The sequence below is a fragment of the Thermobia domestica genome, chromosome 4, assembly GCF_964235325.1.
Source record: "Thermobia domestica chromosome 4, izTheDome1.hap1.1, whole genome shotgun sequence".
NCBI classification, from domain to species: Eukaryota; Metazoa; Arthropoda; class Insecta; order Zygentoma; family Lepismatidae; genus Thermobia; species Thermobia domestica.
In genome coordinates, this window is record NC_137457.1 from 265,466,781 (window position 1) to 265,492,789 (window position 26,009).

The 26,009-nt window shown below is 34.7% G+C and overlaps 2 protein-coding genes across 3 annotated transcripts in view; one reads left to right on the forward strand and one right to left on the reverse strand.

Annotated features, from left to right (window-relative positions):
• Window positions 1-26,009, reverse strand: part of Nt5c (5' nucleotidase C) — a 104,643-nt gene that overhangs the window by 60,818 nt on the left and 17,816 nt on the right. For both annotated transcript variants that reach the window (XM_081755877.1, XM_081755878.1), the window contains exons 2-3: window positions 18,752-18,927; window positions 7,305-7,532 (exon numbers count right to left, since the gene is read on the reverse strand). In XM_081755877.1, coding sequence (XP_081612003.1) covers window positions 7,305-7,532; window positions 18,752-18,927 — 404 coding nt within the window. The remainder of the gene's footprint in view (window positions 1-7,304; window positions 7,533-18,751; window positions 18,928-26,009) is intronic.
• LOC145684048 (uncharacterized) overlaps window positions 20,026-26,009 on the forward strand; it is a 60,368-nt gene continuing 54,384 nt past the window's right edge. Inside the window, exon 1 of the mRNA XM_081755879.1 lies at window positions 20,026-20,163. Coding sequence (XP_081612005.1) covers window positions 20,080-20,163 — 84 coding nt within the window. The 5' untranslated portion in view covers window positions 20,026-20,079. The remainder of the gene's footprint in view (window positions 20,164-26,009) is intronic.

Sequence of the window (26,009 nt, forward strand, 5' to 3'; positions counted from 1 at the left end):
CTTAGTAGTAAACTGTGCACTGTGAAGAAATAACAGTGAAAACTCACACACAGTGTATTATATTGTGTGCTACAAGTGAGAAATGGTACTGTGCTATGCTAAAGAATTCTCTATAAATTGTATCAAATGAGTAAGCACAATTCTTTATTTTTTAAAAAATATGTGCCAGGAGTTAACTCCGAAATTGTTTGTTTTTTCAATCTTATTTAAGACATTAGTTATTGATCTGAACTATTTCATTAAACAATGAACTGTCATCTACATCAGTACCTTTATCTTTTAACCATTTAACAGTGTTTACAACTGCTGACCTGGTGGTTCTCTATATAACATCCAGGAAAATATATAAAAAAAAAAATAGATAGCTCATTATATCAAGTTAAATATTGAACTCCGGTATTATTAAAATCAGATACACTATCTGGAATCTTTGTTGATTGGTTGTTGAAAAATTGTTTACTGCCGTTTAAAGTAATCATTGGGAGACTAGAATTTGAATCACATAAGATTCCACCAGCCCGAGGGAGTAGTTCGAGAACCAAACTCCGCCCCGCAATCAGAGAAGTTAGACGCAAGGCGTCGCCCCTGGCCTGGAGTTGAAAAGTGGTCTGCAAATCGTGCGGTAGTTATCGGAGTTCCACCGTCAGAAAACCGAACGTACAGGACACGGCAATAAAGACTTCGGAAAGGTAGAACTGAAACTTTATTTTAATTTTGGTGTTCACTTGCGATAATAAACTGTTTCGGCAGATTGCATCCCCTCTCCATGGCCAAATTTCCCTTCCATCGTGGTAGATCTCGTTTATTTATAAAATTATCATTAACAAAAAACCTCTGTAGCTATTTAGAAAAACAGACAACCTACAACTTTGAATCTTCATATATATATGTACAGGGTGTTTCAGAATCCTAAGGTACTCACGAAGCAATTTTTATAGAGGGAGTTTGGCTACGGCCATATAATCTGAAGTACTCTCCAACTACCTCTATAAAACTTGTTCCGGAAGTACCACAGGATTCTGACACTTGGATATTTGGATAGGAAACATACTAGTTCCTAAGTGAAGTCTTGACCCGACTACGGTAGGTCTCATAGTTTTGGAGCTATGGACCTTTGAAGTCCATTTTTGTCTTGTTTTCGGCAGCCTATAACTCCGAAAGAAACCATTTGTGCACCCACGATGGTCTATACCTTTTGTCAGGAATCACCTCCCAAACGTTGTCGGTGTTTCTTTGAAGCACCCTATATATATATATATATATATATATATATATATATATATATATATAGATGAATGACAACGTTGTATATACCTTATACGTGTGTGATTTTATGTAGAGAAGTTTAAGCATAAACTTTTTGTTCATATAAATATGTTTTCGACTATACACTCAATATTTATAGGCATGTGTGTAGTATATGTGTGAAAAAGTCTGTAGTTTCATATGGTTCCTAGTTCATTAAAATTTATATAGAATATTGAATCATTAGTTTGTATATCTAGGAAGTTCGCTTTGAATTCCATGTAGTAACGTGTAATCTCAGAATCTTCGTATGAATATTGGTAGCTTTTTTTTTTTTTTTTTTTTTTTTTTTTAAATAGAATAACTTATAATATCTGATTCAGAAATACTTCATATGTAGAGTTGCCCAAATGTTAGCGGAAAAGAAGATAGATCAGTAGTAATGAGTTATTGGATTCATCTTAATATTCCTTTATTTTGCCTACAGAATGCTCACACGGAAATTATTCAATAAAAAAGAAGGTTTATTAACCTATGTATTGAAGATGTTTCGCAATGATGACACGCAAGAGTATGCAGCGTTTCATATTTTCTAACATAGGGTTTAGATTTTCATTAGGAGTAACCAGAAAAATGGGTGTGTAAGACCTAAAGTATTTAGATAAGCGGAAATCTATTGTAAATAAACACTGACCAAGAAAGATCGATATGAACGTATAGTTTGCATATTTTCTGTTTATTGAATTCTATGTTTTTATGTATTCGAACGCTGTGTGGTCTTATGACGGTGTTTATCATGTGATTCTCTTGTTTTTATTAGCAACTGCAATTGTACATATAGAGCAAATAATTGGAGATAATACAGATATTATAAATCCCAAATGTGCATTAATTACATTCGTTTTTCACCATTAGTTCTTCTTTTAAACACTTCAAAATTAAAGGTTATGATCCATTAAATTCAATTAGTAAATATTTTATCTTATTATTCTTAAATTACTTCTTTAAAACTTTTACGTCCCTTTTGTAATTTTTTTTAAAAGAAACTTTCTATCTTTTAACTAACTTGAGATTTCTGCAAACATTCAGTAATTTGTATTATCAATGTAAACAATACGTATACTTCAACAAACGTGTTCCAAATTGTCAGATAAAATTATAGTAATTGCATGTAGACTAAAATTTGCTAAAATTATGCATGTTAAGGTTGGTTTAAAGGGACAAGCTTTGCCGACAGATGTCACTACATTCTTAGTGCTCTCACATGTATTTTTTATCTTCCACGATTTCTCTTACAAATTTCAACCTTCAGACTTCAAATTTTTAGAGAAGGAACTTCATAACCTATTGAAGGCAACAATCCGTGCCGATTTTTTATTTAGAATTTTCTTTATTATTGAAATGGCTTGATTGTTAAAATGGATACCCAAACCTTTAACAATGGAAATGTTTCAACAATGAAGAAAATTCTAAATAAAAAATCGGCACGGATTGTTGCCTTTGATAGCTTATGAAGTCCCTTCTGTAAACATTTGAAGTCTGTAAGTTGAAATTTGTAAGAAAAATCGTGAATTTTCGTGAAAGATAAAAAATACAAGAGAGAGAGATACGAGGACTGTAGTGGCATCTATTGGCAAAACTTATCTGTTTACACCAACCTTAATTACACAAAAGTGATTTGGCTCAGAAATGCTGTTTTATATCATTAACTTATACATGCCCTTATCGATCTGGGAGGCTTACATGAACACTAATATGTAAATTTGAAATCTTCCAGAGTCAGAAAGCTAATTTTAACATCAATATATCAAATTCATTACTGTCCATTATTATTATTAGTAGTAATTTAATCTCAGAATGATGCAGTGAAGGTCCAATAGAACAAGCATGTCATACTTTTATTACTTAATATGTGAATTTTGATATTTTCGTCAGATTTTATTACACGTTATTCTTTTTATAAACTAAAAATTCTACCAGTGTTACTCAAATTCAGTATTATCTTTTTATTAGATTAAATGTAAACCACCTCCCACCCTAATTTAAGTAGAACAGAAAATTTTGGAGTAACGCTACAATTGTTCCATGGGAATCTAGCTCATAAGATGTTAATATTCAAATGAAATGAAATCTTCAAGTTTTACGTACCACGGTTATGCCGGTTAGGCTAAAGGAGACGGTGATGATGAGTGATGAATGAAATGGTGGAATGAAGAAAGTGGGAGGAAACGGGAGAACCCCGAGAAAACCCACGCACACGGTGTTTGTCCACCACAAAGTTCACTTGGCGGGGGCTGGGATCGAACCCGGGACCCCAAGCACCAGAGGTGAACGCTCTACCACTGAGCCACCGCGGCCCAATATTCAAATGAAAGCCAGATGAGTATTTTGTTATCGAATTTTCATTATTATTATTATTATTATTATTATTATTATTATTATTATTATTATTATTATTATTATTATTATTTTGTTTACACTTTCTCTGTTTGAATTAATTATATACGAGAGTGAAAGTCTGCAAAGCCAAATTAGAGAAACGTTTTCCTTTTTCAGTTATGCACTTTCTGAAGTATTGTGGAAGGTATATTATACTAATTGTGAATTATTTCTACTTAATTACGTTCCTACCTCTCCAAAGCACTAAAGATACTGCGGAGAAATAGGATTAAATCGAATTTAAATTATTATTGTTTTCGTTAACATTAGGGTTGGATATTCGACGTTCGAACCTCGTGGACCCGAACCCTAACTTATTTTACTCAGCCAAAAAATCACGTGACAAGCTTCATCTTGTTTGACAGAAAACTTCTATGCAAATTCAATGTGCATACACTCTATAACGAATTTTTGGCGAACCCGAACTCAAATTTAAATTTGATTTAACCTTCAATTAGAATCTTTCTTTCATAATTTGGCTTCCATCGAACATGGACAGAAGTCAAATTTATCATGAGATAAACTTGAAGACCCTATACTTTTATAATATACTAACCTTTGAGTGTCTTGTTTAAGAGATACATATATTACTATAATACTATAGTATTCACTACTTTAAAATCAGCTAATCAACATGTAGCCGGAATAGTATTGTCAATCGACTGATATTTACGTGCTCTTATTACACTGTTGGAAGGGAAGATCTAAGACTCATAAGAAACTAACTTAAGATTAACCAAGAAGTAAGTGTTAGAATAGGGGAGGAAACGACAGAAAAGAGTGTAACTGGAAAGGAAGTTCGACAGGGATACTCTCTCTTGCCTACATTATTTAATATCTATCTACGAGAGATAGTGAAAAAGAGCCTACATAATGAAGAAGGTATTTCGGTAGCAGGGGCGGATCCAGGACCGACTTCTGGGGAGGGGGGTTGTCATACTGCTACTTTTAAGGGCTCCAAAATTTGGGATGGGTTTTATTTATATATATAAAATAAGAAAACTTCCTCTTCTGGGGGGGGGGGGCGATTGGGATCCGCCCCTGTTCGGTAGGAGATAGAATGATTATATGTATACGGTTTGCAGATGATATGGCGCTTGTTGCGGAACCTGAAAAGAAAATCAATAAGATGTTGGAAAACTTGAGGAAAAGCTGTGAAGAATATGGAACGAAAATAAATGTTACAAAGACAAAAGGCAAGATGAATGAAACGAAGGGGTCGGTGTCAAATATACAAGTAGGAAGGGAGAAAATAGAACAGATGAACAGTTTTCAATACCTGGGTAGTATTATTAGTGATGATATGAAGTGTAAACGTGAAATAAAAGCAAGGATAGGAATGGCGAAATAAGCCTTTAGGAGGAAAAAAATTACTATTTTGTGCGACCTTGAATAAAGAGTTAAGAAAAGGACTCATAAAATGCTTCGTGTGGAGTATTGTTCTGTATGGGGTTAAAACATAGACATTACCCAAAAATGATGAAAAACGACTCGAAGCTTTCGACACGTGTGTGTGGAGAAGAATGAAGAAAATTAGCTGGGTCGAACGGATAAATTGTAAATCGGTGTTATGCAACCCATCTTACACGTTAAGGTTATAGACTACCATTTACATATGGAAACATAACCTTTCTAACTCTCCAACTCTTATTTGCTATAAAAATTATTGCCCTCCACACGAAATTTTACTTGTTTACCACTACTCAAATAAGAAATCTATAAAACTGCTACAGGAATTTCTAAAGAAAGGCATCGTCTCACAAACCAATAATGATCAAACATTTTGTTAATGCATGAGACATTTAATATACATTTGGAACACAATACAGTGAATAAACAAGTGAGTTTCGTTTGGCAGTATGAATCTACAGTAGAATTCCAAACTATGATAATTCAATCCTCAAACTTCAAGTAGTAGTACATCTATAGCTACAGGTTACAATAGATTAATATGATCAAAGATAAAATCTTTTCCTCGGACGCTGACTCAATATCAAAATGCCATTACTCGCTATGCCTTATCATTCTATGGAGATAAAGACTGAAACCGAAAATCGTTAATTTGAACCACTTCCGGTTTGAATAGACGGTTGAGGTAGGAGATAGAATTTACTCTTGTAAAACTGAATCGGAGGCAAAAAAACTGCATCTCGGTATCTTTTACAGTTTATGCTCTCCGGAAATCAGTATTGAAATCGAAAGAAGTATTAAATTTCAACCACTTCCGGTTTTGGTAGAATGTTGTGGGTTTGATAGTATGTATGTACTCTTAAGACCGAATCGATTGCAGAAAACCGCTTGTCGCTATCTATTTCTTTTTTGTTCTATGGTGAATAAGCGTTGAAACCGGAAATGGTTGATCTGAACTACTTCCAGCTTGAATAGAGAGTTAATGAAAGAGATGGAACCTATTCTTGAAACGCTAAATCGATTCCAAAAAATCGTATCTCAGTATCTCTCACCGTTTTTTTGCTCTGATACCTGTCGACAGACAGACAAAGACGTTCTATAAGACTTCCGACACTTAATGTATAACATAGTTTGGAAATATAAAAGGGCATGCCAGAAGAAATAAGGAACGTCACATTTTAAAACGTGCTTTCCGTGTAATTCGTCCCACGCTGCGGGTTCCGATTGAGTTTTTCATAGGAAAAACAATACAGGGTGGCCCTAAAGTAGATATACTCCCCTGTATTGATCAGGTATAATATTCTAGCTTATAGATTTATTTGCTCGCTGTTCCGAGCTTAAGATATAAGTAAAAAACATTAAGAACAAATAATAAAGGAACTATAGATGACAATAAGAAATTATATAAAATGCAGTGACGGTACGAGACTGTATACCTACTTTGGGCAGCCCTGTGTATATATAATGATAAAAAATAAAAAAAAGTTTATTAAAAGAAAGTCAGTTTTTCAGTTTTACTATATAATTGTGAATTAAAATATGTAGTACTTTTCTTTCTTTTTTAAATGATAAGATCCTAAGGGAAGTTACCTATGAAATAGTGAATCTGGAAATAAACTCTCAATACAAATTTAATTATTAAAGTTTCAATATCGCTCCTATAATATTTTAATCAGTGATAGCATGTTATAAGATGTTTGAGATAACATAATTCTAAGAAAGAATGCTTATGTACTGTAAATCTATATGCTAAACTACCGTATATATGTATAGGACACTTTTTGACTGGCAGCGATAGAATTTGCCATTCGTATCCTGACCTTCTCTTCTTTTCCTCAGTCCATCTTAGGAATATTCTCAGAACTAACCCCCAACCAAATAAACTTAACCTTATAGCTTGTCATCCTTTTCAACTAATAAACACTTGCTAACCTCGTTAAGTTTCAACAATTTTTTCGGTCACACTTGTATCGTGATACCGTCACACTCGAAAATACTTCGTAAATCCTTCATGCGTTATATTTATGACAGGTTACGTCACTAGTACCGCTGAAATTAGCCATTACTACAGTTTAGTTTTCCTCAGTTACACCAGGTAAATGCTGAAAATGACATTTGAATAAATAATAATTTGTCTGAAGAATGTTATTTTTCTGATTTGACGAAAGTTTGAACTTATAGACAGTGAAATATAAAGTTTGAAAATTTACCTGTCCGTTCCGCATTTCAGATTCCACATAAGCCAGAGGTAAAGTTCGATGCTTGTAAAGTTTTAATACTTCTTTATCTGGGACAGGAGTTCGACCTCGATAAACACTTCCAAACTGGATTTGAAGAAAGGTATCAATTTTCATTAGTAAACCCTTCTCGATGTCGTAATGCAGCCCTCGGACAGCAAAATCAGGAATATACTCCAGCTTACATATTTCTTCAGGATACTGTCGAAAGTAAATAAATAAATAAATAAGTAAATAATGAAAAATTGAACAGTTTTTGATTGCTAGTTATACAGGCTATAGAGAAAATATGAGAATATGCTTCCGATGGTGCTTTCTTATACAGTAAAATTTTGTTATACTGAAATAATTCAATTCTCAAGAATTTGCCTGTTGTTATATCAACTGCAGAATCTACATTATTTCAGCGTAAATTTACTACAACAAAGCTTAATATTTACTAGATTAGAGGATATGGTGATATATACACGAAGTAATATGATGTACAGTAACTGTATGAGTATTTCTGAAATTTTTCACCTTACCAAATTTTTATATTGTGTTCTGGACTTTCATTTGATTTTCTTCTGAACACTCGCAGACATAAAAGACCATTCAAAATACCACACTTGAATTTAACGCAGATTCTGTCACATCACTTCGTAACAGAAAAAAAAATTTCAAGACTGTGTGTCACGTTCGTTGCCTTCACAGGAGTCAAACTGTGCCAACCACTCTGAGCCATTTCTTCCATTTCCACCTCATCCTTGGAAGGATGTATTGGTTGGTTGATTTAGAATTTAGTGTTCTGTTCAGCATCGAGCCTATATAAGACATAGACCTACAGCGACCCGAACCACACGAGCTCTTACAAGGAATCGAGCCCGGGTCACCTGTGCCACATATGCATAAGTTAAACATATAGCCACAAGGGTGTTCATACAAAAATTTTAAGCACTCATAATGTGTCCCACAATTTTGTTATTAGTGTATTATAAAACAGGATGAATTTCAATTATCTTTTAAAAAAATAAAAGTTAGATGTAGGCAAAAGGAAGAAATTTTCAATTGTTACACTGAATGTTCGAAATTTGTTGCAATGAAATGTTATAACACATATTAGAGAAAAAGCGTAAAAGTAATTTTGAAATTCTCAACATTTCATTATACTGGCGTTCCTTATAGCTACATTACTTCAGAATTGAATGAGCGAGTTGAAAAAGATACATATTTTACCAAATAAGAAAGCTAAACTGAGATAATTATTTTGTTCTTTATAAATCCCTACACCCTGTGAGAGGAACAAGGCACATATTTCTTAATTTTAGCTTCTATATACTGAGATCTGCTGAAACGTATGAGTGGAAAATGGAACAAGTTGCTATAATGTATTTATTTTTCCACCCAGTGACAAACGGTTGAGGTTTTTCTGAAATGTATTTCTTTTTCAACTCATTCATTCAACTGTCGTCTTAAGAATAAAGTCTGTAGAATCTTCCTCTTCTCTCACTTAGTTGCATTCTAGCAATCATTGTCACTTGCCTCGATTGATTTAACGTTACAAGCAGGGTTGCTAATCTTACGGTTTACATTATATGATATATGGTTTATTAAAATTTTGCTTATTACTTTTAAGAATTACTAGCGTCAATTACAAACTTCGTTGGGTTAAAAAAAAATCAAACCAATAGAAACCAAGAAAACATATAAATAAGTATTAAATATTACTATTGTGGCTGAATTTGGATTTAAACAGCATCAGAAGTGTCACTGTTCATCTCACGACCCCGAAAACTACGGATTCGGTACTAATATTGGTCATTTTAGATCATTTTTATGTATTTCCCCCTCCCCTAAGTTGCACCGTCAAAGTGAAATGATATAAACCATCCCAGACCCGAACCTCATCCATGCTGAGAATTTGATCGAGATCGGTTGGATCACAGTGGTTCTAACAGGCCCAAAACCGGGACAAAATTGTAATTTTTAAAGTATGAATATCCTCAATTTTCTCTAGTATGTGTGACAATAATAAAACCACCATTGAGAGATAAGTCTCTTACCAGAGGGCGCTGACAGCTGGAACTAGTAGGTTGTGTGTGTGTGTGTGTGGTTTGCTCTGCAGCGTTAGTGTGGTAAAATATCCATTGTTTCAATACAAGATATTGTCATCTGTGGTTATTATTTCTGGCAAGCAACGTATTATGTGAATTGACTTGTATATTTTCTCTTGTTAAATCCATAAAGCAATACATTTTAAGGTATACAATTGGTTCTGGATGAGTTAATACAGCGGACTCTTTTTAATTCGAACTTTGATAATTCGAATTATTGGATAATTCGAACAAAAGCTTATTCCCCTTGAAAACTGTATTAAAAACAATGGTAAAAAAAAAAATCGTGGGTAAATCGAACATTTGAACTTCCTGTTTGGATAATTCGAAGTATTTACAGTAAAAAAATTTGCAGTGTTCGATAAATTGCAAATAGAACAATGTAATTTCAACTGTTTTTATTATTATTATTATTATTATTATTTATCTGTTATCTTATCCAGAAGCGACCACGGGAAAGAGAAATTTTGTTGATACCAGCTCAGCTCGACTCCCTCCCTTATAGAGAATCCGGCAGAAGATGGTTGGTACACATCTTTCCACCTCCTCAATAACCTGGAAGTGTCCATCCCTTCTGTAGAAATGTCAATGACCTTGAACCCCGTCCTTCACTAGCAAATGACTTGCAAGAACGAGATATTTGTGCAATTCTTTTTAACTAAACTAAAACAGTGACAAAAAGGTAAGCAGATTCCTTTGTGATCTATTAGCGTGCATTATGCAGACTGTCGCATCGCGGCGCCTATTCTAATTCTTTATGAAAATGTGGTGCTTTATACGTAAGGTACATTGCATGTTAATTAGTTTTTCATATACAGTACAGTTATTTTGTTCCCTTGATTTTACTTTAAAATGAGAGTTTTGGGTTAATTCTAATTTTGGATAATTCGATTTTTTTTCTTGTCCCCTTGGACTTCGAATTAAAGAGACTCCACTGTACATAGCAACGTGTCTAATTTAATTTGAAGTCCTATTCTTGTACTTACGCAGAGCTATAAAATTTTCCCGGTGTTTCCCGATGCTGAAATTTACTGTTATATACTCTGTGATTCTTCTAGATTTATCTCCTAGAAAACAAATTGCGGTTTTAAATAATACTGTAAATAGTATCTACCTATGCCAAATGAAACAGAAAACGAGATGAACTCGGTAGTAACAAACAAAGTCATTTCTATCGATTTTTATGAAGTACGGGTGTTATACTCCGTTTCCAATTGAATACAAACTGTCTTTGTTCAAAATTAAGTATTGCAGCAATATATTAAAGTAAATTTTCCTGTACTGAGGTTGAATATAGAATATCGATGCCGACGAGAAACATTGCGACAGCATTTGAAAATTACATTCAGATGGGAGAAAGGAACAAAAGGCATTATTGTTAAACCCCGTAATACAAGAAACAGGGATAGAAGATTCAGACAAGAAGCGGACAAGGATATTTTGCGATTTTGTAGTGAGTTATTTCGCCAACTGGACAAGGGGGGTAGGAATTCACAGACATTTCTGAAAAATAATGCAAAGTAGTTGGACGAAGACTTTACTTCCAAAATAATTGTTGAAATTCCATCATCTTCTACTTCTAAGAGAGGACGACCACGAGCGGACTTTAATGAGAGAACTGTTAAATCGAAGGGATCGAAAACTGTGGACGATGTAAGTACGAATCCGTAAGTACAGTACAGAATCTTTAACATTTGCAGCAGTTACGAGGCAAAGAGAAAATGGCAACATAGACTCTGCAAAACTAATTGACAAAATGCAGAAATGGCCTATGAGAGCTTGGCAGTCTCTTTCGAAAAACCGCTCTATTAGGAGCTACACAGAAGATAACGCATTAGCTCTGTTCCTCGAGGCAGGTGAAACAAAATATTCATATCTTTTGCATAGGCAAGGGGCGAAAAATCTAAATATTGACATTTATCCATCATATAGAAGAATTCTGGTTGCTAAAAAGTGGTGTTATTTACTAAAATTTAACTTCGTCAGAACACTCTGAAGTTAATCTTCAAGATTTACTAAATCATACTACACATCGAATGCTACAAGTGCAAGAGCCAGTATTGGACCAAATCCCAAGAAACTATCTAGAATCACTGATACTTTTGTCCAAGTGGGTATTTGATGGGAGTAGTGGCCAGTCACACTACAAGCAAGGGGCAGAAAAAGATGACTTCAGATAACGACATATTTTTGACGTCATTAGTCCCACTACAACTATACTTCACGAATGACCAACTTGAACAAACAGTAATATGGCGCAATCTTAAACCATCTTCCACATACTTTTGTCGATCTATTAAATTTCAGTTTCTAAGAGTCCCAGAACCTCGTGAGAAAAGGAGCTTCCAACTTCGGACGGCAAATTAAGAATCTCAGTAAAACTGAACATGCAATTAATGGCAAAATAATACAAGTAGAACATCAGCTTCCATTAACGATGGTAGATGGAAAAATATGCAGTGCTATAGCTTCAACATCCACCCAGAATTTGCTATATTTGCGGAGCTACCCCGAAAATAAACTAATTGGATATTCTGACAGGAAAATATATAGATACATTCACATTCAGGTTTGAATTTTCCACTCTCCATACTTGGATAAGATTTTTTGAATGTTTACTTCATGTTTCATATAGACTGGAGGTCAAGTAGTGGCAAGTAAGAGAAAACACACGTAAAGAAATAGTTCACAGACGAAAACAATCCAGAAAAATACTTCTAAAGAGATCAAGATATCATTGTTGACCAACTAAAATCTGGAGGAAGTGGTTTTTCAAATGACGATAATGCCGCCAGGACATTTTTTGAAAAAGATCAGCTGAAATTACTGGAATAGATCGTGAATTGATTCACAAGTTCAGTGTTATATTATGCCATTATCAAGTGTATTTTCCATCAAAGTTGACACGTTTAATAATTACTGTAAAGAAACAGCCAAGTTTTTCGTTTCCCTATATTCTTGGTATTATATGCCCGCCTCTGTCTTCAAAGTTCTACTTCACGGTGCAGCCATTGTTTCCCCACAGAACAGATGTCAAGCAGTGCTCCCCATAGGACAGATATCAAGCAGTGCTCCCCATAGGACAGATGTCAAGCAGTGCTCCCCATATGACAGATGTCAAGCAGTGTTCCCCATAGGACAGATGTCAAGCAGTGTTCCCCATAGGACAGATGTCAAAGAAGCACAAGAGGCCAGGAATAAACAAACTCCTGGAAAACTTCAAGAGAGGCAACAAATATTAACATCATTGACATAAGCAATATTGATATCAAATATTGTCTCTTAAAAACATCAAACCCCATGATTTCCTCACTAAAGTTGCAACTACGGATGAAACTAAAAAGACGAAATCTTCCTCAAGAGGTCATTGGTCTTTTAAATCCAGCAACCCAGCCACAGAAGAAACCATCTACCCCTGAAACTGACAGCGATGACAGTGACTAAGTTAAACAGGTATGCCTATCTTCTACTGAGATTTTATGCACTTGTAAGTATCTCATTATGTGGTTTCACGTGGTTTTTATCTCGTACTACAAGTAATGAATTAGAACATATTTAACCAGAACACGAAATGTAGCAGAAAATAATTTTGTCCGCGCTTTAGGGTAACTGGGATCACTGTGGGGTGGTCAGGAGTTATTAAGTTTTATATACATATATATATATATATATATATATATATATATATATATATATATATCCATCCGTCCCCCTTCCCTAAGTTGCACCGTCAAAGTGAAATGATAAAAATCATTCCAGGCCCAAACCTCATCTATATTGAAAATTTGATCGAGATTGGTCGGGTGGTTCAAGAATTATCAAGTCACAAACATAGTCACTTTCATTTTTATATATATAGATTACATAAGGGGAAAACTGATTAATTACATTCAATTTTTCTTTAATTAGAACATTTTTAACCGTAATAACAATAATGATTGTTCGTCTGTACCAGTCATTTCTAACTGGATGCTCTGTGACGTTATAGATTGCTGCTTCTTTCTCAGTAAACTACACAAAGAGAACAAGGAGAAGACAAACTTTTTTTTTGCTCCAACTTTGATTTTGCTTTACTTCTAATGCGCATCCTTACTTGCAATCTTTTTCGTACACAATTCTTTCGTCGTGTTCCATTTTTGTTTCCCTCAGTCAAAGAGAACGAAAATTGTATTATTTGGCCAAAGGTTGAAACATTCGTTTATTTGCTACATGGCATGTTGGCTGATAGTATAACAAGGTTACGTGAATATCTACAATTCGACGTCAACAATATTGCTTCAGAAATTTTAAAGAATATAATGCTCTAAACTTTCTAATTATCTTCTAGAAATGTCTTTATTAAATACGCTTGCAGATCGCTATATTGCAGTTAAAGTATATTAATGATAATTAATAAAACATTGGTTACTTACCAGTATATCCTTCCACGGGAAAACTAAATATTCTCCAGAAGTATCGGAACAAGCTAGTCACGTCTTCAGGGTCAATTCATGTAATGTGATCGAGAAAAAAGAAAAATTGCCGCTCGACCTTTTTAAAAAAATCTAATTTTTTCATGAATGTTTAACCTATATCAGGGTACTTCAAAAACCACAATTAATTATATTTTACAACATCCCATGGTGACGCAGCGGCTGTCGCCATTTTGCGTTTTTTTTTCTATTTTTTTTTTTTTCGATTTTAGGCGTTTACGTTGTTTTGAATATCTCAGCATGTATTTGTCCTACCAAATTGAAAATTGCTGGACGTCTCCAACTCGTGCAAAGCTAAAACTTTGATCTCTTAATATTTTTGCCTAAAACTATTTGAAGGGGTTGAAATCAGGGTCTACAGTAGCAACATTTTTGGACATTGAAAATATGTTTGGGAAAAGGAAACAACTGATGTAGAGGTCTGAATTTATGTGTGCATGTAGTCCGGGATCATAAGTTAATACACAAAAATTTACAGGCATATAGCTCCTCCAAAAGGTTTGTAAAAAAATCGTAAAGTTGGGGAATTATGCCAATTTAGCATGTTTCACTGTCCAATATTTCCAATGAGCCTGGATGAAAAATCTGAAATTTTGGGAATAGTTAGTCCTTTAGTATACCATAACACACAACAAAGAGCGTTTTGTGTTTTTGAGCAGAAAGGGATCAAAGTATTAAGTAATGATGTCATACTCTAGGAGGTGATTTTTTCATAAATTCAACTGGAAATTTGTTGTTATGAAGTAAAATAAAGTAGGATGAATGGTTAATCCAGTCAATGCTCTCAAGCTCGTTTCTTTCCTCTAGTAACACAGTCGTATCACACTCACAGCAGCACTGGTGAAGAATGCCGCTATCAGCAGAAGGCGAGGAAAGTCACGCTGCACACTTGACCAAAAAAGTCCGTAAGTACTCCTTGCTCTTGCTGCTTGTTATATCAATGATATTGAATCATGTTTATTGTTGTTTTAACTGTCAACTCATGCAGGAGACAGTTGTCCTTTCGTTTGATCTACATTCCGCAGTCAGTGTTCACAGCGGGTGTGTTCACTGACTTGGGAATGTAGATCAAACGAAAGGACAACAGTCTCCTGCATGAGTTGACAGCTAAAACAAGAATAAACATGATTGAATATCATTGATATAGCAAGCAAGAGCAAGGAGTACTTATGGACTTTTTTGTCATTTTGATTTTCCTCGCCTTCTGCTGTTAGCGGCATTCTTCACCAGAGCTGCTGTGGGTATGATAAGACAGTGTTACAACTAGAGGAAAGAAACAAGTTTGAGAGCCTTGACTGGACTAACCACTCATCCTACTTTGTTTTACTTCACAACAACAAATTTCCAGTTGAATTTATGAACAAAACACCTCCTAGAGTATGTCATTACTTAATACTTTGACTCCCTTCTGCTCAAAAACACAAAACGCACTTTGTTGTGTGTTATGATATACTAAAGGACTAACTATTCTCAAAATTTCAGACTTTTTCATCCGGACCCATTGGAGATATTGGACAGTGAAACATGCTAAGTTCGCATAATTCCCCAACTTTACGATTATTTTTTTTCAGGTCTTTGGGAGGAGCTACAGGTCTGTAAATTTTTATGTATTAAATTATGACCCCGGACTACATGAACACGCAAATTCAGGCCTCTACGTCAGTTGTTTCCTCTTCCCAAACATGTCTTCAATATCCAAAAATGTTGCTACTGTAAAGCCTGATTTCACCCCCTTTAAGTGGTTTTAGGCAAAAATGTTAAGAGATCAAAGTTTTAGCTCTGCACGAGTTGGAGACGTCCACAAATTTTCAACTTGGTAGGACAAATACATACTGAGATATTCAAAACATCGTAAACGACTAAAATAGAAAAAAAAAAATGGCAGCAGCCGTTGTGTCGCAATGGGATGTTGTAAAAAAATAATTAATTGTGGTTTTGAAGTACCCTAATATGGGTTAAACATTAATGAAAAAATTATATTTTTTGGAGATGGTCGAGCGGCACATGCCTGATCACTTAGAATGGATTGACTCTTCAGTGATAAGGTAACAGCGATAAAAACGAATAAGAGAAAAAATATGGTATGGGAACAGAAACACTTACCAAATCAATGGTAACGTGAAAAAATAGGTACTGCAACCAAAATACACACCAAAGGTACATTTTGGTTCTGGCAGCAGTGACGTAGCATAGATACCACGTTTCTTTCATAGTAATTTCTTCCTTTCTTCCACTGTGCTTTGCTTATTCTTTGCAGTACCTATTTTTTAACGTTACGTTCTCATTTGGTGGTATGTATTCCTGTTCCCACATCATATTTCTCTTATCACTTTTCATCCTTGTTACTTTACTTTACCACTAAAGACGAAACTAGCTTGTTCCAATACTCCTGAAGAGTATTTAGTTTTCTTACGGGAGGATATATTAGTGAGAAACCAATTTCTTGTTAATTTGAACCATCTTTTCATGCGCCTACATAATTTTACGTTAATAATAGATAAATAAAACATAATAATTATTCAGGATACCATTGGAGTAGATATTTATGCACGTCACATAACAGAGTATTTACTAAGCAATGCAATACAAGATGGTTTTTTCCCCCATTAGTTTCACATAACGCTGGACGAATTATTTTGTAAAAGTACTCTTTTATTTACTGTGTCAAATACTTAATATTCTACTAACAGCACAGTTTCTCTATTTCCTGATACCTTTCTCTGCAGATTTCATCTCTCTTCTTAGAATATTATCTTGTACTATTTCATATGCACAATAAACAATGATGAGGTTAAAAAAAAAACCTTGATAGTGCACTTCCCTTGAAATTAATGCTTTTTCTTTCATTCAATCAAGCAAAGATTCTGTGAATATTTTGTGCACGTGACCGATCATGAAAATGATCTTTTCCCACTTGCTGATGAAGTTCCGACATTAGAAGTTTCTGATTTCTCTAAAAAAAAAAAAATTTTTTTTTTTTTTTTTCGAGGTTCGTACAACCTTAAAACCAAGCTATTTATGCTTCTTCGTCATGGTCGTAAATTACTTCGTCAATTTACGAAATTGGATCGTTACATATTTTCCACTATCCTATACTAGTACGCTCAATATAGGATAGCTTTATGTTACCTTTTCTCGAAACATTTTTAGGTATCCTACATTTAAAAACAAATTATTGTTATTATTATTTACTTCCGTACGACAAAATATGGTTTATACCTTACTAGAAACTATAGAATTATTAGAGTGTTTAGGTCGTCTCTCTCTTGCATATAGTTATAATATGTGTTCTAAGTACTAAGCCTCGTGCAAATAGCCATGGTATCAAAATTAGTGGTTGCATCAGCAATTTAACAAACTTAAGAGTCTTCATCTCGGCGAAATTAAAATACCGCTAATTTTACAGTAATTATGTGATATCTTCAAATAGATAAAAGATAATCGAAATGTGGAACAAGAGCGCCCTACACAATATCATTTTACATGAGATACCGTTATTACGACTCACTTATGTGCTTTCGACTTCGAACCATATTGAAAATCGTCATTTATTTTCGCGGTTCTAAACAGTTGAAAACGGAAAGCCACTAGGTGACTTGTGATAACGGTATCTCACGCAAAATAATATTGTCTAGGGCGCTCTTCTTCCACATTTCAATTATCTTTTATCTGTTTGAAAATATCACACAATTACTGTAAACTTAGCGGTATTTTAATTTCGCCGGGATGAGGCCTCTTAAGTACAGTGTATAATAGAGCCCTATTACTTAAGCCTATCAGTCAATCGTAATAATTATTCAGTAATGTCCAAAGTAACAGTCTTTATTTATAACACCACGCGTACGAACCACTAAGGAACATGCCGTAATAGTATAAAATATACATGTTAAATACAAACGCGCTAAACTTAATTATATATCAATATCCGCCGCTTACAACTTCATACATTTTTAACTCCTGAAAACCACTCGACAAATGAAAATGAAATTTCTAGTTTCACGTCCCACGATTATGTCCCTTAAGCTAACGGAGACTGATAATTAACGAATGTAAATGATTATGAAATGATAATGTTGAAGGAAATGAGAGAACTCCGAGAAAACCCACGGACAAGATATTCACCACAAACTCACATGGCCTCGGATAGATCCAAAGACCTCTCGCGCCAGAGATGAGCGCACTGAGCTACAGATTTATGGTAATACTTAGTACTATATCAGGGCTCCTACTGATCTGGAGAAATCTATTTCCCTTTCTTTCCCTGATCTTTGGCAGGAAATTACCTGACTTTCACGGAAAGTGTTGGATGATGTTGACATATAAATAAGGAATAAACAACGGTGAATCACACTACGGTGAATATATGAGAACACTTATTCTACAGAGACAAATAGTAATCAGTTTTTCATACATATACACCACTTACCTCCCATAAAAAAAAAAAAAAAATGTAGAAGATAAATTAAACAGCAATAAAAACAAAATTGCATGCAGAAGAAAAAACAGCAATAAAAACAAAATAGGTATTATAATGGTTGGCTACTCTGAAATTGGTGCATAATTAATGTTAGAAAAAATACATTTTATAAAATTTCAATGATTTCCAGTCTTTTTCCTTGTGCTTCCCTGACCTGCACAATTTTCTCTGACTTCTCTGATCATTAGGAACCCTGTATATGTGTTAAAAGATTCTCTTGATTATATCGATGTTTCAACGAATATATTGAAATGAGTTCATAACATTAATTCGGAAAGTTGACAAAACAGCAAAGTAATGACATATGAATAACCCAACAGGATAACATAGATGCAACTTATAGCCAAATACCTTACATATTCCAAAGCAATACGTTACCTTATAATTATTCACTAGGTTATCCCTTCCAAGATTATATAATAAGTAATCCATTGACGACTTGTAGGAAGATAGCGTGTAGTCATAGTCGAAGCCATAGACATCGATCTCTCTCAAATCCAGTTCGTTACATGCAAAAACGCCTCTTACATTTACGTCAGGTGGGAGCTTCTTTGCTGCAGAAAGAAAAAAAAATATACAAAATATATTTTTAAATTAGGAACAAAACATACTTAAATCCTTTCTAATTACACCTATTAAATATTCGTAAAGTTTCTACTTCCATCCCATGAGAAAAAAATGAAATGAAATTTGAGTTTTACGTCCCACGGTTATGCCGGTTAGGCTAAAGGAGACGGTGATGATGAGAGATGAATGAAATTATGGAATGAAGAAAGTGGGAGGAAACGGGAGAGACACGAGAAAATCCACGCACACGGTGTTTGTCTACCACAAAGTTCACTTGGCGGGAGCAGAGTTTGAACCAGGGACCCCAAACACCAGAGGTGAACACTCTACCACTGAGCCACCGCGGCCCCCAATCTTAAAATAAATCTTAATAGGCATGACAAAAAGACTATTCAAATTAACCGTCACTTTACTGTGTACAATAGCAAATAAATATGATTGAAGTCCATTTTGTACCCAGCTATATTCTAAAAATTACACAAAACATTAGTTTTACATTGACATTACATAGCTAGATTAACAATTGTAACACAAAATTTTCCCATCGTTCACTGATATTTATTTTTAAAAATGTAATTAGATAAAAATAATGAAAATTATGTCTTTCAGTTTCAATGTAGTAACACTTCCTACAGAATGAGGTGCAAAATGGACCGACCCAGTTCTTTCATATCTCACATGTAGAAAGTAAATAAATTACATCTTACCCTTTTCTATACCATAGAATTGAGGCAAACATAACGCTACAGCATTTGAAATCCGCATGTGGAAGCAGCCGTGAACGAAATCACGATGGGGGGGATAAAATAAGCCCAAACCACAATGCAAAGGTAAAATTAAAGAACACAGCAGGAATTCTAAAACAATGAAAATGGAATTTCAGGATTATCCGAAGACTATTTCAAATGAAACGCATAATTGATACAGTAAAAATCGTACACATAGAAAGCAATACATTTGAATTACAAGGATTGTCCAAAAGAAACTGAACTTCCTAAATACTTACCGTTTGTGAAAGTTATTATTCCTTCAAAATAGCTCGTTCCACTACTAATATTGTTTCTTCATGTCTTCCAGTGCTGGAACTCACCTTTGGAATAGTCTAGAGGTCTCGTGGCGAATTTTTTGTCCTCTCTTCTATGGATTGGAAACGGGAACCTTTCAGGGTGGATTTAAACTTGGGGATAGGAAGAAGTCCGCACGTGTCAAATGGATATCAAATGGTGAGTATGGTAGTTGAGGTACAGCAGTCATATTGTTCTTCGCCAGAAACTCTCTAATGAAGAGCGCCAAATGACTAACAGTATGTTCCTTTTTTAACCTTCCGGCCTCTTCTTTCTCACAACATCCCTCAAACACCCCATAGTTTTAAATAATACATTTTGGTAATGGTTTGACCACGTGGGAATATTCATACTCCCACTACAAAAATCAAAGAAAACAGTAAGCATCAATTTAACGTTTGAACGATTTTGGCATGCTTTCTTTGGACCTTGTCGAAGATTTTCTCATTCATTGGATGACTATGCCTTTGTTTCAACGTCACAGCCATAGATCCAAGTCTCATCTTCTGTAATGGTGTTTTCCAATCAACTATCGTCTTCATACGCACGATTCACGTGATCACATGAAGTTCATCGACGTCCAGTTTTTTTCCCTTGTCTTCGATGGATGTCCTTCCAACTTTAAAATGCTAAATCCACTTATAATACTTGGTTCGGCTCATACATTCTTCCACGTACACTTCCTGCAACATTTTCGAAGTTTTTGTAAATGTTTTGTCGAATTTGAAACAAAATTTGATGCGCACACACACACACACACACACACACACACACACACACACAGACACACTCACTCACTCTCTCTCTCTCTCTCACTCACTCACTCTCTCTCTCTCTCTCTCACACACACACACTCACTCTCTCACTCTCTCTCTCTCTCTCTCTCTCTCTGTTTTTCCAAAATCTCACAAAATCGCAATAAGGACGAAATACTATTTTACTCCAACTCACGCAGTCTTACAATGACACAAAGTAGGATGGTGCAATTATCGTTAAAATGCTTGGGAAGAATCCTACTATGCGGTGCTGGTAAGCAGAAAGTCAAGGTCAGTTTCAATTTAATGAAAGTCTGGTTTCCTCCTGGACAGTCTTCATATCTGAAAGGCTACGCATCAATGACGGGTCAGTCATTACCTGAAAATGAAATCTATTCCAAACTACCCTATTATATTGTAAAAGACAACTATGTTATATATTAGATTTTATTTTACATCAATCTTGAGACGAAATTTTTCCTTTTTTTTCTCAAATAAGGTAATTTTATATCTTTCATTAATGTGAAAACATTAATGAAACAAAACCGAATATCGTTTGATGCGTTACTGGGCACAAGAAAAAGTCTGGACAGATATAGATCTGTAGTTGTGACGACAGAACAAGCTTTGCTTGTCAATGACAGAGGAACACAGAGGGAAATAAAGGTCCGTTACTTAATATTTATTTAGCTACTATTAGTAATAATAATATATTCAATTTAAAATATAATAACAGAATTTAGTATATTCTGTTTATTTTCTTAAGAACAGTAGTAAGGAACTTTTACATATGGTAGACCAATCAGAATGCGAGTTGGGGAGTTACTAGAGTAGGTAGAACTTAAGTGATAAGGTGATTTGGAAGAAAAAGACGAATGATTACACCACTTAAATTTCCAGACGCTACTAATAACAGTGTGTCTGCAGTGTAAAATACGTACTGGTATAAAATCTAAAATGTTCGTCCAGCTGGGAACAGTAAAAATGTCCAGAAGAATGATTCAAATAACTGGGCCAAGTTTCAAATAAAATTACAGTATTATTACCCCTCCTCCCCTCATGGAAGAGGCCGAAGTCCAATCAGACTAGAAAAGTAATACAGTTACGAAGAGATTCGTGAAAACAAGTATACTGGTCTGTACTTTTCCGAACTGTGAATGGATTATTTATCGAGTCTCAGACGACATCTTACATGCAATTATTAAAGAGAATTACCATGAATACGACCGGGGATAGAAGAAAATATCATGGTGTGAAGGTGCAATTTTCTTTTTGAGATTCAACAACTTTCTCTTTCGGTACTCAGTCGCGGGTTAGTTATTTAGCCACAGACCTAGTGTACTAAAAAATTTAAGAAACTGAAGTTAACAGTTTTTTTTCAATGTATTTTAATTTTGTCGATTTTATTACTGGTGCTAGCTATGGTCAATTTCTCATAAAGTCGTGTTGGACACTCCTAATTACAGTGTCACGTTTTACTACATATCTGCTTAATATGAAATCTGAGTTCGCTGTGGTATTTCTTTATTCCATTTCATGATCTAAAGACAAACTCTTGTCGTACCACAAACTATTTTTTTTAAAAGCTGTCCGTTTCATCTATTATGTAACTGGAAAACTGATCACGTTTTCTAGATAAGATCTTGGTCATCCTTTAGTTTATTTGTCCAATATTTTTCCTTCTAAGATTTTCTGCACGAAAGTAGTGTGCCTAATTAAATATTCTATGAATTTAAGAAACCTTCTCTTTATGATATTTATTTTCTTTTATTTTATTCAGCACTATTTGGTTGTTTTTCATTTCTGTCCAACTGGACTTTGTGAATCTTCTCCATAACCACATCTCCAACGCCTCAAGTCTAGTTCCTGTGTTTTTCCTAATGCTCATATATCATATCCATAGGTTAATTCATTATACACAAAGGCTTTTAGGAACTACTATTTTGTTTCAATGCCAACGTGGTCGTTCAGCAGATGATTTCTTTTGGGTTGCAAAGCAAAGCAAATTTTGCTAGTACAGTGAAACCTCTGAATAACGGACACCAGTGGGACGGGAATTTTTGTCCGTTAATGAGAGGTGTCCGTTACAGAGAGATACAAAAAAATAATTTTCTCAACGGTAATTGCATGCAGTAATATACACTAAATACATTATGTATGAGCGTAAATACGTAAAATTCAATACAAAAATACTCTATTTAGTACGTATTTGAGTTACTGGGACGGATGAAGGAGAAATTCATTTCTGTTAAATAATGTTATTGTTGGGGAATGTGTTAATATGTTCGTATACTGCAAATGATAATGCGTGTATGGTAATTTTCTTAAGGACATGTCATCACCCTGTAAAAAATCCATTAATTCACTTACCGCCTATATTAGAAGTAAAAATAGCTATAAAAAAGTATGCAATATTATTATTAAATACTGAAAATGTGGAGAAGAAACTCACCAAACTTCTTGGGGAAAAGTCTGCAGTAGTTGTCTGCCGTGTACATCCTACGGACACTAGTTTTTGTTCGAAATTTGCTTGCAATTGTTGGATCAATTGGAGAACTTCTATTTCACCGCGATTAATGGCAAATTTCTTTCACTGTTCAACTGTTTGACACACCAATTTGTACAAAAGAAAAATTTTGCTTTTCCAAAAAAGCAAGAGAGAAAACTGCTCGTTGAAAAATGTTATCGCAAAATAAACAATGTTTCTTTTGTTATCTATGAAATTGTCGGGAAAGATGCAAGGCCCAGAGGAAAAAGCACTAAATTTGTTAGGGAAGGGAAGATCCGCATAGAATTCTTGACCATACGACTAATCCAGCATCAGTGTTAGTGCTTATTTCTAGGATTTCCTAGGATTTCCACCAGAAAACAGTTTATTGCGGGCAGAAAAAAAGAAGCATTTCAAGTTCAGCTTGAAGTTGTTCTGTTTGATGATAGATACACTTATGGGGAAAAGATTTTTCTGTCTACTGTCAAATATCGCAGAAACAAGAATAATTCCTGTCCGTTATGAAGATGTTATTGAAACGTTTGGGGGTAAAAAAGGACTGTCCGCGTCCGTATCTGAGTGTGTCCGTAAAAGGGAGGGTTTTGTTCCGTAAGAGAACATATATTAAATATTTTTGCCGGGACAAAAAATCTGTCCGTATTATAGAGGTGTCCGTTAAGGGAGGTTTCACTGTACTATACTTCTTTCTACTTTCGCGAGACATCCGTTATTTTTCTCAGGAACACTTCATAGATAATCAAACTCTTATACAACATCTACCGTCTTTTTGTCTACATATATGTTTTTTCCTCTTCTTATCTTGGTGTTGATCTACAATAATTGCATTGCCTTTAATATACGAGATATAATTGTTTGTTTTCATTCTTCTTCTTTCTCCCTAGTTATACTTACGAACTTGCCTAGAAGCAATGATTACTAGAGTTAATAATTGCAGTTTACTATAAGGATTCTTGCCGTTATTAACTTTGTATATATTCAGCCACTGGCTTTCCTTAGATATTCCAACTCAAACTAATCTAACAAATTAAAACGTACAAACAAATCCAAATAATGTGAAAACGGGAGTGTCCGATATTTCACCGCGAGGACTGAAATTGTCAGTCACATTCATTGGGAATTCCACATAATCTTTATTACGTTTAACAAACTTATTTATGTATACGGTCAACCTATGCATTTATTAAACGTGTATGATAAATACTATAGTGATTGGAATCCACTTAGGGAGTTCTACATAATTTTTTCTGCTAAATTTAAAGAGGCGTTAAATATTATTACAGTTATTAGGTTTGCAATATAGTTTTAGTACTTACGGTACGAAGAACATTAACCGTCGGAAAGTACGAGGGGCTCCTGAAAAGTTCGTAGCCGAACTCAGGAATGCACATGGAATGATGAAATTTTATAGCTATTCTACATACTACACCCAAAAGTCAATACACTTCCTCACACAATGCTCCAATTTTTGCAAACCAGATATATATATACAGGGTGGTAGGTAACTCCACCGACAAACTTTGGGAGGCAATTCCTTACACGAAATGAAAGAAAAAAGTTCTAATAAACATGGGCCGAAAAATGCCTCCTTTCAGAGTTATGATCTATTGAAAATTCGAAAAATCATTTTCCAAAACTCCCTAACTTAGGACCTATCCCAAGAGGTTTAAGGAATTGCACAGGAACTAATATGTTCTCTATCTAAATATCCATGTTTTACCATCCTCCGTTATCGGTGAAAGGAAGTGTAAAAAGGAAGTTGAAGTATACGAATACTCCTTTAAGTACTAGTGGTGCGTTCGTTTCGCTGGTACCGGTGACTTCTGAAACATTAGTATTATACACGTATTTGCAGGGATCTATATATACAAAAATGAAGGTGATTATGTTTGTGACTTATTAACTCCTGAACCACCCGATCGATCTCGATAAAATTTTCAACACAGATGAGGTTCGGGCCTGGGATGGTTTTTATTATTTCACTTGGACAGTACAACTTAGGGAAGAGGGAAGGGGAAGATCTATAAAAATGGTGGAAAATGACCGATATTAATGTTGAATCCATAGTTTTTGGGGTCGCTAAGATGAATAGTGACACTTCCGATGTCGTTTAAGTCCCAATTCTAGTTTAATATATAATTTAATTAATATATATTAAATTAGAGCAAATGATTTCTGATAGACTATTAAGAACGTAACTCAATGTTGTAACTCAGTATTCAGAGAGAAAATGCAACAGGTTGCGTTTTTATCTTCTATCTAACCAGCGCACAAACCTTATTATTAAGAATAATTTGGTTTACACATCCTAGCCTTCATCTGTTGACACTGTATCGATCTTATCGAAATTTCGATCGATCGTGATATACTGATATCAGCAACAGAAGCCACTGAGAAACCGGATTAGGAATTAAATTTCTGGGCTTTCGGCATATATGGTCATGTCAGCCCGTCACGTATGAGATGACGTTTCTCAGTGATGACACTATCCAACGAAAGGGAAGGAAGGAAGCGGCTTGGGACATGTATGTTAGGTACCATCCCGGCATTTGCCTGGGTGAATAAGGAAAACCTCACCCAGGATGGCTGACCTGAAAAAGCTTTTACACCTTTCAACCGAGTGTCCCCACCGGGAATTAAACCTGAGACTGCTTGTACCAAAGACGAGAGCGTTAGCAACTACGACACGCGGGGACACCCTACTGTGAACTAATAATACCAAACTTCAAATGTTTGTGAATTTC